The sequence below is a fragment of the Barbus barbus genome (assembly GCF_936440315.1).
Source record: "Barbus barbus genome assembly, chromosome: 38".
In the NCBI taxonomy this organism is placed as follows: Eukaryota; Metazoa; Chordata; class Actinopteri; order Cypriniformes; family Cyprinidae; genus Barbus; species Barbus barbus.
The window spans coordinates 18,531,457-18,547,575 of record NC_136716.1 but is presented as its reverse complement, the minus strand read 5'-3'; the positions used below and the strand labels follow the sequence as shown (position 1 = coordinate 18,547,575).

The window sequence follows — 16,119 nt, the reverse complement described above, 5'->3', positions numbered from 1 at the left end:
AACTGTCACCCAGATTAGCTTTTCAGCACTTAATCTACTGTAAAAGATCTACCTGTCTTTCGGAGGACACAGTTGAACACAGGGTGCTGGAGTCTCGTCCTCTTTCTGCATTGTGCCGGCACATCATGTGTAGGGATCTTGTCCCTACAGTGTGGCAGCTTCACGGTCCACAGCCAGGTTTTGAAAGATGGCTAGCAGTGGGGGTGTGAGCCAATGTGTGTGCGTCTGTGTGTGTGGTGAGCGAATGGGAGTTCATTGTAACTGGTTGGCACCTATCGATCGGAAGGGCCGTCTCCGCCCCAGCACAAGCCTCAAACAGGAGACCTGTGCTTAGCTAAGCAAAAACTTCTGACAGTGCCATCAATACCCTCCCGACACCTTCCGCTGGAGAACGCCGTGGGGAGAAGCCATGAGGTCTGCACTCCATATGCTTAACTCAAAATTGAGCTTGGCATACAATGTAGCTGGACCTGACATCTAATGAGGCAGACTGGCTTGGATAAACACAGGCCATGGGAGAGAGAGTTTAATTGAAAAATCTTGGGTGAGAACTATCGAAGCGCTCTGGTGGAGAATATTCACATTTACCAAGGACACACCAAAGGCAAAGTTAAAAGCAGACATTTATAAATAACAACTGCAGTATTCAATAGTTTGTTCTCTTCAAGGAGAACAGTATAGGGTAACATGCCCGTAAGGGCAAGATGACCCCTCTTTTTTAATCTCTTTACCATAGATGGTACTTAATTAAACATGTATATAATTTATATTACTTTACGGAAGTCATATTATACATTATATCTTTTACTGATCTGCTTTATCTGTCTTTGGTACTTCAAGTATTGAAGTAAATTCTCAAAAAAGCCAGACAAAATAGCTTTAACTCTGGTACAACACATCAAATTTCCCATAGGAAAGAAAATTTATTGAATATCTTGTTCTTTCTCCTAAATAGCAATGAGACTGAATGAAGTCTCAAGTCTCTTCAAATGGAGATTATCGAGCTTGCGCTTCTCAGATTTTCATTTTGAGAAAACAGTTGTTGAAACAGTTGGAAATTTCGATATGAACTGATATTGCACCAATATCTAAGAATATATTTCTCATCAAATCAAATGCCAAATTATTTGTGTTCTGATTTGAATCACTTGAAAAATTGTCTATAATATTATATATTCACATTATTAAGCTCTGCACTTTAACTGTTTGTTAACAAATGCCTCAGTTGTGCCTATTTTTATGAGAAACATCTCATATAATGTCAATATTCTATAGTAAAGGTATGAAAAGGAAATAAAATTGGCATGTTAATAATAAAATTGGCATCATTCATTCATTCAATGTTTCATTCATTCATCATACATAAACCAACAGATACTAACATGAAATCATTCCGAATATACTCAAAAAAGAGTATTTTCCCATGAAGGAATTATTCACCTTTGGAGAAGCCCTGAAATATAACCTCCTATATCACCTGCAAGCAAAATACATTGACCATTTACAAGCTCAGCTTTCTCAACATCTTTCTCATCTAATGCTGTGATGATAATGAATGTGACATTTAGATGCATGTCTAGGGAACTCAAGAAGGTCTCTTATAGTTTCATGTGCTCAACTTATTGAAATTTGTCCTGGTCAAGTTCAACAAGGTGAGCACAGCTGCAGGGCCTTGTTAACATAACCTCGGCTCAATTTCAGCACCACTATTACAGGATGGCATCAAATTCACTTTCAAACAGCAGAGTAAATATCTCTTTTAACAGCACTGAGCAGGCATCCTGTTAACAGACTGTACAGCTGCTCAGCGTTTTAACACACCGATATAGCCACGCAAAATGATCTAAGTAAACAACTCTGAGAGGTGAAGGAGATGTGTTTGGATTACATCTGATATGTGCTGCAAGTTCAGTTCATATGTACGTCTTGCTGTTGACTGTGAACACAACATCTTGCTTTTGGCTGTACCATAAGAACGAACACAATACAATTAAAACTTCTACAGAATAACCAAAATATCCCGTTTATTCTGTTTTGATAAAGTGCGACTCAAGACATACAATAAACGCACAACTTTCAGTATCTTTAGGCATGTGCAATAAAATTAAAATATAAAAATGAAAACTACACATGAATGACAAAATAACATTAATTTCCTTCAGCAATATACCCAGTCACTCATAAGAATGTATTGATGCACTGATGTGATTCATGTTCTCGGCTTACAATACAACAGTAATGGCACTCAATGCACAACAGAACCTTTTGGTGGCGGACAATGCCTAATGCAACTGCAGAAAAGCCAACATGAATAAATCTGTAAACGTAAAGAAATTAAATATACATATTTTTGATTGTCTGATGCCTCTACTAAAATATACATATTTTAAATTCCCTTCAAGAGTGAATTACAGAATGTGTCACTAGGAATGTCATCAGGGACCTGCCCCTGTCTATTCTAAAAATCTATTGAAAAAAAAAAGACTAAAGGCTGGAATACACTACATTATTATTATTTTTTTTAAAATCTGAACAGATTGTTAAACACCGGCATTGTACATTTGCAGACTTTGAATAGAGTTAAGGCTGGAATATACTATACAACTACTGTTTTTCCAATCTTTCTAGAAAAACAACAAACTCACTTGGAAATGTATCCCTTATTGCTGACAAATTAAAACAATGTGTTCTAAAATCGGCTCAAAATGTCAAACATTTGCATTTGATATTCTCAGATTGGATGGAATCTTAATCTGAAGCTAAAAATAGAGTCTGTGCCCATCATACACTATACAATTTTCTGTGAAATCTGTCACCTTTGACTGCCTCAAATCAGTAGACTGGGCAAAAATTTGTATAAAAGTCATGCAGTGTTTTCCAGCCTTATGAAATATCTACAAACTTTGTAACCTGAAAACATGATTTCCATTAATACATCTGTAAAACTATAATACAGGATATGGATCCCTTTATATCACCTAACAAGAACAGCATTTAAAGTATGTAATGCTAGTCTATGACCACTTACCAGTTGACTATTTATATTTTGAAGTCATGGATGGATTTATCTTTTACATATATACACACACACACTCAAGCACAAAACCCTGGTCACAAAATGTTTTTCCGTTCAGCAGCAGCATGAACCACGATGTCCTATAATATTATGTATTATGTACTACAAATTCATACAATTATTTTTCCCCAATAAATTACCTTCAGCCTGTGTTTCAAGTATTCATATCTATGGAAGGTTTCAGTTAACTTGACAGCAGAGTACACTAACAAATTACAATACATTTATGCTCTTAGCGGAGATGTTTCAGAAACATTAACGTGCCAGGATTCTAGACACAGAATTTTACGATGCATCATCTGTCCATTGGTCCATTGGAGGTAGTAGTAGGTGAGGTGGAGACTATGTCATCAGTTTTATCCTCCCTAAATGAGGCTGCCTGGTCGGACACAGAGGCGAATGAGAGATGATCATGATCCACAATGTTTAGCTGGTCCTCTGTTTTTAGTTTCCTCAGGTAGAACATCTTTCTGAGCTTCTTCAGCTGCTGAAGTTCACAGAAGGTTTCCAGAACCACCAGCATCGCGATCAAGCCCAATATCAGGTATACTGTAGAGGAGAGAGGCAGGTAAGGTTAAAGAGGGCCAGAGAGCCATAAGGGGTCTGTGGTGATACTACAGGGGGTGTTGGCAAATTAATTGTTTAAAAAAATTAAACGCTAAGTTAACAAAGCAACTTAAGATAAAGTTCAACCAAAGTTAATGAAACTTAAGTTAAAGTCCAAAGTTAAATTGTTTAACTTTGTTTAATTGTTTAATATGTTTAATTGTCTCTATCACATACCATTCAAAAGTTTGGGGTATATATATAAATGCTGTTCTTTTGTTCTTATCAAATCCCAAACTTTTAAACAGTAGAGCATGTATAAATGTAAGAAAGTAAAAGTAAAATGTATATATGTACATCAATAATGATTAAATGAACTGTGCACTTACATGTAATGCCCAATTTATAGAGCTCTCTGAACCTCTGATGGTAGCCCTCTCCTGGTACATAGTCTCCTAGGCCAATAGTACTAAGAGAGATGAAGCAGAAATAGAAGGACTCCAGGAAATTCCAGTCATCTTCCAGTACTGAAAAGATGATGGCAGGTATGAGGAAGAAGCAGGAGATGATTATAATGGCCAGCAGGGAGGCGTGCAGGGCGGCCAGCAGAGGTTTGGACATGCCCCAGCGACGGTGCAGGTACTCCACGGGCCTGCGGGTAATGAACTCCATGATCCTCTGGACCACCGCAGTCAGGAACAGCAGGGTGAAGGGGATTCCCACCACTGAGTAAATGATGCAGAAGGCCTTACCACCATCTGAGAGAGGAACGGTGTGGCCATATCCTGGAAAAAAACAAAAATAAAAACACATGAAGCTCTTTGAATAGGTCTTTGCATTTCACAGGTTGATTTTTTTTCCCATGGGTTAAAGGTCATAATGTATTTGACTGAAATGTAGTAAAATATTTTACTAATTTTATATTCTACCAAAAATAAAACTTGTGAGACATTGTGTTTGTCACGAATCCGGTTCGTGGTCTTTTGTCCAACTGCCACAAGAGGTTGCCACTCCATCATATTGGCTCTCACACCACACAGACTGTCATATATTACCCTGTACTGCATTTCCCAGCATTCATTGCACACAAGTACACACAGCTGTCTCAATCACACGCTCACACCTGAGAACCATCTCACAATCACACACCCTTTATAAACCATGGACTTCTTTTCACAGATCGCTGTGTATTGTTCTGCGTATAGCACTCCCCAAGTATTAGCTGCCTTACTGGGCCATTCTGTGTTTATGTGTGGCTCCGAGTCTGGTTCTGCGTTTAGCACTCTCCAAGTGTTAGCTGCCTTACCGAGCCATTCTGTGTTCTCTAAGTCTAAATTTAGTTTATTTTATTTATAGTCTCATTTCCTGTTTCCCGCCCTTGTATCGTGGATTTACCCTTGTCTCACCGTTTCGAACTCTGTGTTTTACCTCGTTTAGATTATTACTCAGGATATCGGACTACCTAGAGCCCTGCACGGGCCTCAAATTTATGCCCTAGCCCAGCCCTGGCCCGAGACGCTCAGGCCCCAGCCCGGCCCACGTCCGACAGCTTTTCAGAATTACCGGCCCGAGTCCGACCCAAGCCTGTCTTTTTTCCCCCCTTCTCCTAAAAGAGTTTATACTACTGTTTCGGCTATTAAAATAGTTCAGTTTTGTGTGTAATGGCAAAAATATTATATTTTGTTTTGTTTTTTTATTAAGTTAATTTAGAAAAACGATTGGAGCATTTTTGTTCGTTAAATAGCCTATAAGTTTTTGTTTTTTTTAAAGTAACGACCAAGCGGCCAGCGGCATGAGCTAATCATAGCCTATGTTTGATCAATTTAGCCTTCTCAAATCATCACGACTTGCCTAAAATAAAACATATAGATATACTAAAACAGTTCAAGTATATAACAATGTTTAAACGTTAAACCTGCGCTATAATAATAATGTGCACTCTATCTAAGTTTGAGCGGAGAGTGGAAGCTAAAGCGCGCTCTGCAGGACATGGAGACACCGGTGCAAACACTTGGATTTTTTTCAGTGGAAACAAATTAAAATAGCCTACGCTGTCTTTTTTTTTTTTTTTAATAAAGGTATGAGTAACACATCATTCGGACCTGTAAAGGGTCTACTTGTATTTGTGTGCACTCACAATACCAACAAAAGGTAGTTCTTTTATAAAACAAAGAAAACAAACATGATGCGCTTTCTGCCGTCTTTAACAGGAGCGCTTCACAAAAATGAACCGAAACTGAACGAATACATGCTTCACAGACATGATAAATATATCTATAGAAAGCTTTAAATTATCACTTAACGAAAAACAAAAACTCTTTTATTATAATCTTAATCATAATCAATAAAAATGCATTTCTCTCTAAAGGCGCGTCTAATGAAGGTGAGTCAGGATCAGTAACTTCTTCCTTGCGACACGGTCTCAGAAAACATTAGTTTAGTAGTAAATAATTAAAATATCTCCTTACTATTTCCCGCAGACACATTCATGGTTATGTTTGCTGGGGTTTTTCAGCAAGCTTTAGCCTATTGCATGCATTTGAACGCAGAACTATTCAGCTGCGCTGAAGTCATTTGCGCACCTGCTGCTGCGGTGGGACACTAAACACCATCGAGCTGCTCTCAGTCGCGGCAGCACGGTCTCATGTTGTTTCCACCAGCGCTGCATTTTTTTTCACCGCTAATCGATAGATGTCTACAATATAAAATAAGGAGAAACCCAAAACAGCCCCGATGCCCGGCCCGCGTCTGAACTATGACGTGGATATTGGCCCGAAGCCCGGCCCTAGAGGCGTAAAAACGCCCAGCAATGTACTCTCAGCCTGTCATGTCGCGGTCAAAGAGACCGTTACCACTGTAGAACCTCCAGAGGTGGCGGCAACCGCTGCAGAACCTTCGGAGGTGTCGGTGGTATCCATTCACTAACTTTTTGTCTGTCCTGTCGCAGCCAGAAGGGCTGTCCCTAAACTCTCGTGCTGCCCTGTCACGGCTATGGAGGCTGTCTGCGAATCCTCGTCCTGTCATGGCTATGAAGGCCGCCTGCGAATCCTCATCCTGTCACGGCTATGGAGGCCATCTGCGAATCCTCGTCCTGTCGTGGCTATGGAGGCCGTCTGTGAACTCTTTGCCTGTCCTGTCGCAGCCAAAAGGGCTGTCCCTGAACTCTCATCCTGTCCTGTCATGGCTAATGAGGCCATCTGTGAATCCTCTGTCAGGAATCCGGTTCGTGGTCTTTTGTCCAACTGCCACAAGAGGTTGCCTCTCCATCATATTGGCTCTCACACCACACAGACTGTCATATAATACCCTGGACTGCATTTCCCAGCATTCATTGCACACAAGTACACACAGCTGTCTCAATCACACGCTCACACCTGAGAACCATCTCACAATCACACACCCTTTATAAACCATAGACTTTTCACAAATCGCCGTGTATTGTTCTGCGTATAGCACTCCCCAAGTGTTAGCTGCTTTACTGGGTCATTCTGTGTTTATGTGTAGCTCTGAGTCTGGTTCTGCGTTTAGCACTCCCCAAGTGTTAGCTGCCTTACTGAGCCATTCTGTGTTCTCTAAGTCTAAGTTTAGTTTATTTTGTTTATAGTCTCGTTTTCTGTTTCCCGCCCTTGTGTCGTGGATTTACCCTTGTCTCACTGTTTCGGACTCTGTGTTTTACCTCGTTTGGATTATTACTCTGGTTATCGGACTACCCCTCTTCTCAAGCCATCTGGATATTGTTCACCGATCGAGGACCCACGCATGCCCTAGGATTACTCTTGTGTCTTGCCCGTGCCATACCCGTTTGCTGGTGTTTTCACCTTGTCTGTTATTTTACTTTGTTTATTAATAAAAGCTTGCAAATGGATCCGCACGTCTCACGTCTCGTTCACCCTGTTACAGAGTTCCTGTGAACTCCTTAATAAAAACACTGTATTGCATTGTAATTGTATTTGATTGCTATACTGTAGAAAAATAGTGACGAAACAATGAATTTTCATTCAAAAATGATAAAGAAATGGCAAGTAACACGTTGAATTTTACATGAAATTGGTAAAACATACTCCAATAATCTGTTTTATTTACCTTAACTTCAAAAAATAATTTACAGTCTACTGTGTTGTGATTTTCAGGTTGAAATTGTGTATAAAGCATAATTGTAACTGTATGCATTTGGCCTAGTCATGGCAGTGACATATTTTATGTTTGGATATTTGAGATACGGTCATTGGATTAGTTCTGGATATTTTTGACTGCCCATTGGGCTAGTTTTGTTTTGCAGACCTGGCAATCCTCATCTAGCATTTTACTCAAATGAACCAGTTAATTGTGTTTTAAACACTATCCTAATCACATAATGAAAAGTAACCAGGAAAGTCAAGGGTGTTACCTGTTGTAGTATTTAAATCCTGCTCGATTAAGTTACATAATCCTTGGAAACACTACACACACTCCATGCTTATCCTTCAGACATCCTTCAAATCACCCACTGCAATGAATTACAAAACCACTAGGGCTCCTAAAGGGCTGTAAATATGTGAGCATGCACTTATTTTGCTTTATTTTTAAGAGTGTCTTAATAAATACAGGATTTGAAGATGAAGATGATCATCATCATTAATACAAAAAGATTCAAAAGTGTCCCGATTACAATTATGTGTTGTCTGTACTATGGTATTATATAGTGTATTTGGTATCATCTTTTTTGCTTAGGTTTAATACATCCTGAGCACTGATTAAAATGTTAATTTTACTGTTATTAATAAAATAGTCATTTACAGTTATAGTTATTAACAGTAACAGCCAACTGCATGACACTGCTGGTCATTTGAAACAATGAAGCCCATTATAAGCAATTTGTTCTATGCAGAATAATACTTCTACTCTAGAAGACTTATATATTTTTATTTCATGTGATTGCATATTATTTTGCAGAAGTGCTGGTTATTTATTTGTGTAAAGCTTGTTTAATGAGCAAACAATTACTACTAACTGTCCTTAAAAATACATTGTGTTTGTGTGAGTCTAAAATCCCAGTGTATCCTATTTTATTGAACTTATTTATTTTCCCCTTTGTAGTAGGTTAAGAAATAATATTATTTGCCTTTATTCATAGTCTGCATTATATGTCTGTACACAAGATCTTGATATATTGCAAGGCCCATAAAGCATTGTTGACCTTTGACTCATTATGAAGGGAGGGAGAGAGACAGACTTGTCTAACACATTAAACACAGTAGGCAGGTTTCTTTTCTTGAGTTGCATCCTTGTTTTAAAACATATTTAGTCTATATAAAAATCTTATTGTAAATGTGGGGCTGTTTAAAAAGGCCACATCATACTGTACAAGCTTTTCAACCTTCACAGGCGTCAGCTAATGCTTTTATCAGAGATCTCTGAGAGGACAGGTCGACCTTACAAATGACACCACGGTGTTTTCTACCATTGCGGCCGCTTTTGGGTAAATTGTAAATTATTGTGACTTATAGGACTACAGACAGTAAATTATATCATGTAAATTAACTAATGTTACTAGGCTAGAATACAAAAACCAATCCTATTATGGCTATTTAATACTTTGTCAAGAGAAAGTCTGTTCTCACCTGTCGTGGACAGCACAGTGCTGGCGAAGAAGAGGGCTGATGTGAAATCCCAGTTCCAGTTAGTAGTAGCATTATTGAGAACCGACACACCGTAATTACTCGCCTCTAAAGCTCTGGTGAGAAACTCCTCCAGTTTTTCTTCGGACAGACATTCATTATCATTTAGAAACTGCTGCTTCACGGTCCGAAGCTCTTGCCGAAGCTGCTCTTCATACGGCAGCTCCACCGCGGAAAACACTAAAGCACCAAATATCAGATATAACACATACGCCAACACCAGCACCAAGAAACACCACGTAGACCTGTAACCTTCTATGACACGCACACAAGAACCTCCAGACAGACACTGAAGCATTGTCTCCGCGGGAGAATTAATACAGGCAGCTGTATTACAGGAATACACTTGTTTCTTACGAATAAAAGGGAGCAGACTCTCTTACAGCTGTCTTTTGATTATAATTCCCCGTTTGTTCCCTGCCGGTATCGCGGAGCTGATGTGACGGATGACCAGGAGAAGCGTTTACTAATCGTACTATGGCGAAGGGATTTTATTAATATTCATAAACCCACCTATCGCCTGTGCAAAGCCGTTCAGAAACTCTCTCTATGGCTCTACGCCTATGGCAAGCCGTTTAGACTTTTATTCCTTCTCAGGATATGAATTCTTGATACCAACAATTCAATTTTTACTAGTTAAAATGCTAATTCTTGATATCAGGAATTATATTTCTACTAGTAACAATGGCTATTTTTGATATCAACAATTAAATTTTTACTATTGACAATGTTCATTTCTGATATCAACAATTGGGAGGGTAATTTCTGATATCAACAATTTAGTTCCTAATATCAAGAATAGACATTTTTACTATTAAGAATTGTATTTCTGATGTGAAATTGGAATTTCAACTAGTAAGAAATTAATTCTTGATATCAACAATTTAATTCTTGATATCAAGAATTAGCATTTTAACTAGTAAAAATTGAATTGTTGATATCAAGAATTCATATCATGTGAAGGAATAAAAGTCAAAACGGCTTGCCATACTGCGCCTGTGGAAGGTAACAACTCAACGTCAGCACTGCCTAATATTTATAAAACAAGCCATCGCCATTGGATGGCTACAACGGGCGTCAGAGTTATCTGATTAATATTCATGAGATAGCCTTCGCTGTAGTAGGGTTCATATTTTTGCGTCAGGCTCATGACGTCTCGTTCCTCCACGTCTCACCTTACACAGGTCAGCTCTATTCATTACATTTATCACGGTAGGGCGCACCCAGTAAGGTAAACCTGAGGAATTTGCGTTTAGAAGACAGTTAAGCAGCTGTCTCAATGAGAGGATACTAGGCTAAGTGAAAGTGACTCATTAGGGTCAGCAGCAACTGCTTCAAAGATATACATATTGTGTTACCCGGTAGAGCAGGTTTGACCAGGTGGTGATATGGGATGGTCTCATGGGATGAGAAAAGATTTGAAAAGTGATCTCAAACAAAAGTGTTGTTGGAGTTTCCCATGTTTCCTCGTGTATCAAAAAGCTTTCAGGTGTAGCAATGGTTATGAATAGCCAAAACTCTTGTCTGGTTTCTGTGAAGTGGTCTGTCTACATTTAAGGGTTCAGTGACCTGTTTCAGTCTATCGTCTGATCAATAAATGTAAATGAAGCCGGAGTAGCCTATGAAAGCACCTTATAAAATATCATAAAGGTGGTACATAGCCTATAACTAGCCTATATTTCAAATTTCTTGAAGCCATTAGCTGTGTGACAAACAAAATGTCAAAACAAGATCAGTTTGATTCACAAATGAATCATTTATACTGGTTTTGCTATTCAACAAGATAACTATTCAGAACTGGCACTTTCATGTTTTGTGATTAAATTGTTTATTTGAGAGACAGACATATTCGATACAAGTCCGAATGATTCATTTGTGAATCAAACTGATCTTGTCCTCGAGTCTTGAGAAAAGCTAGGATGGATGTCAACATTTTTGAAGAATTATGATGTAATTTATTCCTTTCCTCACAAAAAGCTATTGGATGACTTCAGGGCACACAGAATTTAGCAAAGGAATAAAAGGAATAAAATTCATGCAAGTTTGGAACAACATGAGGACAGAATTTTTTTTTTTGATGAACTACCCCTTTAAATCATCACATTGTTTGCGTTTAGACAACTTCTTAATTTTAAAAGCATCACTCCACCCTGCACAGGCATTACACAGCAGGAGATGATTATCTCAGTAAACAGGTCTGTGCACATTCTATAGCTAAAGCTGCTGGTGCACAATAGCAGTGGTTAATACATCTGAGATCATCACTGCTTACGTGGATAGTGTCATACTTGTGTGTCATACTTTCTCATTTCTGTTTAAACTTTTACTGTATTTAAATGTTTTACAGTCACAAACTCTCTCAACAATGCTCTTGTCCTAATTTTATATTAATGCCAGATTTCGTGAGTGGACAGCTTGATGTGACAGGCTGTAGCCTACTTCCTGTGCCTCTTGCCATTCTGCAGTTTTGCTGCATCATTGGATGACTGTATGCTTCATTCTTGGTACTGAACAGAAGTCAAACGGAGAGCTTCCTTTTTATATTCTGTTCTGCTCCTTTGGGTTATTTCTGGATGATCGAGTGAAATGTGAGACCTCTGGCCAGACCTGAGCGCCAATAGTCAAGGTTGTTGCTGTCACACAGAGGCACACGGCCGTGACACAGAGCCAATGTTATTGTTACACTGCTAGTGACATGTTAAAGCTAATCTGCAATGACAATTATTTACATAAACGTCACTGACAATAAGATTAATAGGAAGTTATGTTAGTGTAGTGCAAAATCGGCAGATATTCGCCAATAATCTAATGATTCTGCACAATGAAAAGTAAACCTGGAGTAAAAATATTAAATAAAAACATATATTTATTTGTTTGTTTTACAAAAAGTTGAACTACCTTTTGATTTTATAACCATGCGCGAAACGCAACAGCAGTGGAATGCATAAACGCATTCACACAGAACGCATTTTTGCGTTTGAAAACGCGAGAAGCAGGGTAATGGAATGGAAAAAGCATTAATATAAATTGAACAGCTTATAACTTGAGCCCTGTGTTTTTAGATGCCAGTGCAAAGGTGAAACACGTCCGTCTAACGCAAGTTCACACAGAAAAACAATGGAAAACAGCACGGTGAAATGCATGTTTAAACTGACCCTTTAATACCCTACTGCAGAATAAACTGAGCCATAAACACAATATTGAAAATGACACATCCCTGCTAATATTCAGATTACTGGTTCACCAACATGGGGCTTTCAGAGACTGAACTTAAAATTATTACATTTGATCTCCCGAGTTCTGAATACAGTAGGCCAGGGGTTTTCAAACCTGTCCTGAAGGACCCCCTGCCCTGCACATTTTGTATGTCTCCCTCATCTAACACACCTAATTCCACTCATCAGCTCATTGGTAGAGACTGCAAGAACTAAATTGGGTGTGTCTGATTAGGGAGACATACATAGGGTGTTTCTAAATGGAAGGCTGCATCCTACAAAGGCTGCATTTCTCGGCTGCCACTTCATTAAACATCGCTGAAGGCCATCTCAATCGGAAGGATCCTTGGAAGACAGCCTTCATTTCGCGTCCTTCATTCAACTGAATTTGAAGGATGCATGGGATGTATCCTTCGCTACCTTCAATCACCCACAATCCTTTGTACCCATTCCATTTCATGAAAATAAACTGACGAAAAACGAGTTAGTACTGAGCTTGTCTGAATTTATTATGAAATCTAAGACAAAAAATAATGTTTTCAGGCATGAAAGGATAGATGTTATCTTTTGTTTTGGTGTAATAATAATAATAATTCATTACATTTATATAGCGCTTTTCTGCTTTTCTAAGCACTCAATGCGCTCTACATTGTGAGGGGTGGTGTCTCCTCGTCCACCACCAGTGTGCAGCATCCACCTGGATGATGCGACGGCAGCCATAGTGCGCCAGAATGCCCACCACACACCAGCTTACTGGTGGAGAGGAGACAGAGTGATGAAGCCAATCAGTGTAAGGGGATGATTAGGAGGCCATGATGGTCAGAGACCAATGGAGAAATTTGGCCAGGATGCCGAGGTCACACCTCTACTCTTTTCGAAAGACATCCTGGGATTTTTAATGACCACAGAGAGTCAGGACCTCGGTTTAACGTCTCATCCGAAAGACAGTGCTTTTTGACAGTATAGTGTCCCCATCACTATACCGGGGCGTTAGGACCCACACAGACCGCAGGGTGAGCACCCCCTGCTGGCCTCACTAACACCTCTTCCAACAGCAACCTAGTTTTCCCAGGAGGTCTCCCATCCAGGTACTTACCAGACTCAACCCTGCTTAGCTTCAGTGGGCAACCGGTCTTGGGCTGCAGGGTGATATGGCTGTGGCACGTGTACTTACTAAAGGCTAAACTGTCAATAATTTAAGCCACAGGGAGATTGTAGACGGCTGTGATTCAATTGTATTGTAGAAAGCCAAATAATATAAAGATTTGTAATACAAAGTATTTTTCCAAAACTAAGTTTTATTAGTGTTTTTGTGATGAGACAGTGAGGGCAGGAACATATGTGATGTAGCCACGCGCACTTACTAGAGTGTCTCATTCTAGTGTTTAATGCCGAGGAGGAGTCTTGTTAGCTTACAAGACTCTGAAGGACTGAACCATGAAGGACGCAGCCTCGGTAGGATGCAGCCTTCCATTTGAGAAGCACCCAAAATGTGCAGGGCAGGGGGTCATCCAGGACTGGTTTGGGAACCACTGCAGTAGGTGTATGTAGTAGCATCCTTTTGTGCTACTACTCCTTTGAGGACCACTAGAGGGTACTGTCACTCCAAAAACTGGAAAAATCACCTTTAGATGTTTGTAGAGGTGTGGTGTTTCAAAGGTCAGATGCAGACTCTGGAAAAGTGTCTAAAACCTGGTCTGGTTATTCTCCAGACCATGTTTTTGAAAGCATAGCAAACTCATTTGATCACCTGAACACCTATATTTGCATTCCTCTACTGTGAGTGGAGCAAAAAAATAGAAGTTTAACCTGCCACATCTGTAGAGTTATAGTCCTTTAAAGTGTGTCTAGAACACTGTCAGTCTTACACCTGGGTTAATTTATTGTTCCTGTTTCACGGCCGCAGACCTTTGATGTTTCTCTGTCTACTGTAATTCTCCGCCTACTGTTGTAAGACTTATATTTTGAAAGCTTGTGATTTCCATGTTTAGCCACTTTAAAAACAGAGGAAGTTGTTTGTTATTTTGCCCATTTTACAAGGCTACCATTAGGTTATTACCAACAGCTTAAAGCAATTTTCACATGCTTATTCCATTATTCAAATGTTTTAAGGGGAAGTCGTGGCCTAATGGTTAGAAAGTCGGACTTGTAATCCAAAGGTTGTGGGTTCGAGTCTCGGGCCGGCAGGGATTGTAGGTGGGGGGAGTGAATGTCCAGCGCGCTCTCCACCCTCAGTACCACGACTGAGGTGCCCTTGAGCAAGGCACCGAACCCCCAACTGCTCCCCAGGCGCCGCAGCATAAATGGCTGCCCACTGCTCCGGGTGTGTGTTCACGGTGTGTGTGTGTGTTCACTGCTGTGTGTGCACGTTGGATGGGTTAAATGCAGAGCACGAATTCTTAGTATGGGTCACCATACTTGGCTGAATGTCACTTCACTCCCTTCAAATATGGAATGGAATATCAGATCTCGTAAAGATTATGTCAAAGGGAGGACACAGAATGAAGATTAATCGGTGGATTTGTTGACACCGTTGATCTACACCTGTGCACATAAAGGAACGGCAGAGAAGCATAAATGCTTCAAAGCATTCCATCTTTATTTTAGTGCTTCACAGAAGGCCTTTTCTTCCAGTTACTGGCTTAAAGGAAAGACAGATGAAATGTCAGCACGCACATAGGGATTAAATGTCCTGTTTGTTGAAAACAAGAACTTCCCAAAATCCAACATGAGGCTACTTCATAAATCAAAGGAGATCATGTTATTAGACTCCACCTAACCTTGTCTTTAGTCTATCATTTGTCTCTTGCGTGCCACAGCCTGCTTATATTATTCGCTGTAACCATGGCATAGCTTCTCAGACAGGAAGCGAACACGTGCAGGGCTATCCAGCCAGAGTCAACATTATGTCTCAATGGTTGGCATTTGTGTTTGGGTTGTTTTTGACCATCCCCGGGCTGTTGACCAGTTCCCAGGATTATGTTGCAATAGTGCTGAAATTGAGATCAGGACAAATCTGACAGCTGGCCTCAGTTTGTCATCCTTTTGTGATGCACAAGCGCCCTGACGCCATGTGCCCGCCAGGCAGCCGCTCGTTAGCCGGGTTGCGTGCTTTGGCAGGAGTTGCCACTTAGAGTGTATGTTCTCAGCTGTACTTTTTTGGGGCACATCATTGATTGGGGCCACATGCGGCGTATATGTGCATATGTTTCAGGTTGAGTGCAGGAGAATCCTCCTTGCCCAGCAAGTTCTGCGGTTCACTTTGGACATGTAGGCTGTAGTCCGGACTCAGAAAAGACATCCCTGCTGGCATCTGGAAAAGCCATCCCTGCCGGCAGGTCCACCCCACAGGGGCTCTTACGCTGGGTCTAGTCCATGAAGAGCTGTGGTAAGCACACTGCATTCTATCTATCAATCAATCAATCTATCTATCTATCTATCTATCTATCTATCTATCTATCTATCTATCTATCTATCTATCTATCTATCTATCTATCTATCTATCTATCTATCTATCTATCTATCTATCTGTGTCTGTCTGTGTGTCTGTCTGTCTGTCGTTTTGAATGTTTGAATGAACATCTTTCATTTTTTAATTAAAGAGTCGTTTGTATGTGAATTGGTC

The 16,119-nt window shown here is 39.9% G+C and overlaps 1 protein-coding gene across 1 annotated transcript; it reads right to left on the bottom strand.

The window, feature by feature from the left end:
- Positions 1–2,001: 2,001 nt before the first annotated feature.
- Positions 2,002–9,805, bottom strand: LOC306857612 (potassium channel subfamily K member 1-like). Its single transcript, XM_079397637.1, has 3 exons — positions 9,223–9,805; positions 4,012–4,407; positions 2,002–3,625 (listed from the first exon to the last, which is right to left on the bottom strand). Exons 1-3 carry the CDS (start codon positions 9,575–9,577, stop codon positions 3,372–3,374), a joined length of 1,005 nt encoding a protein of 334 aa, XP_079253763.1. The 5' UTR covers positions 9,578–9,805; the 3' UTR covers positions 2,002–3,371.
- Positions 9,806–16,119: the final 6,314 nt, after the last annotated feature.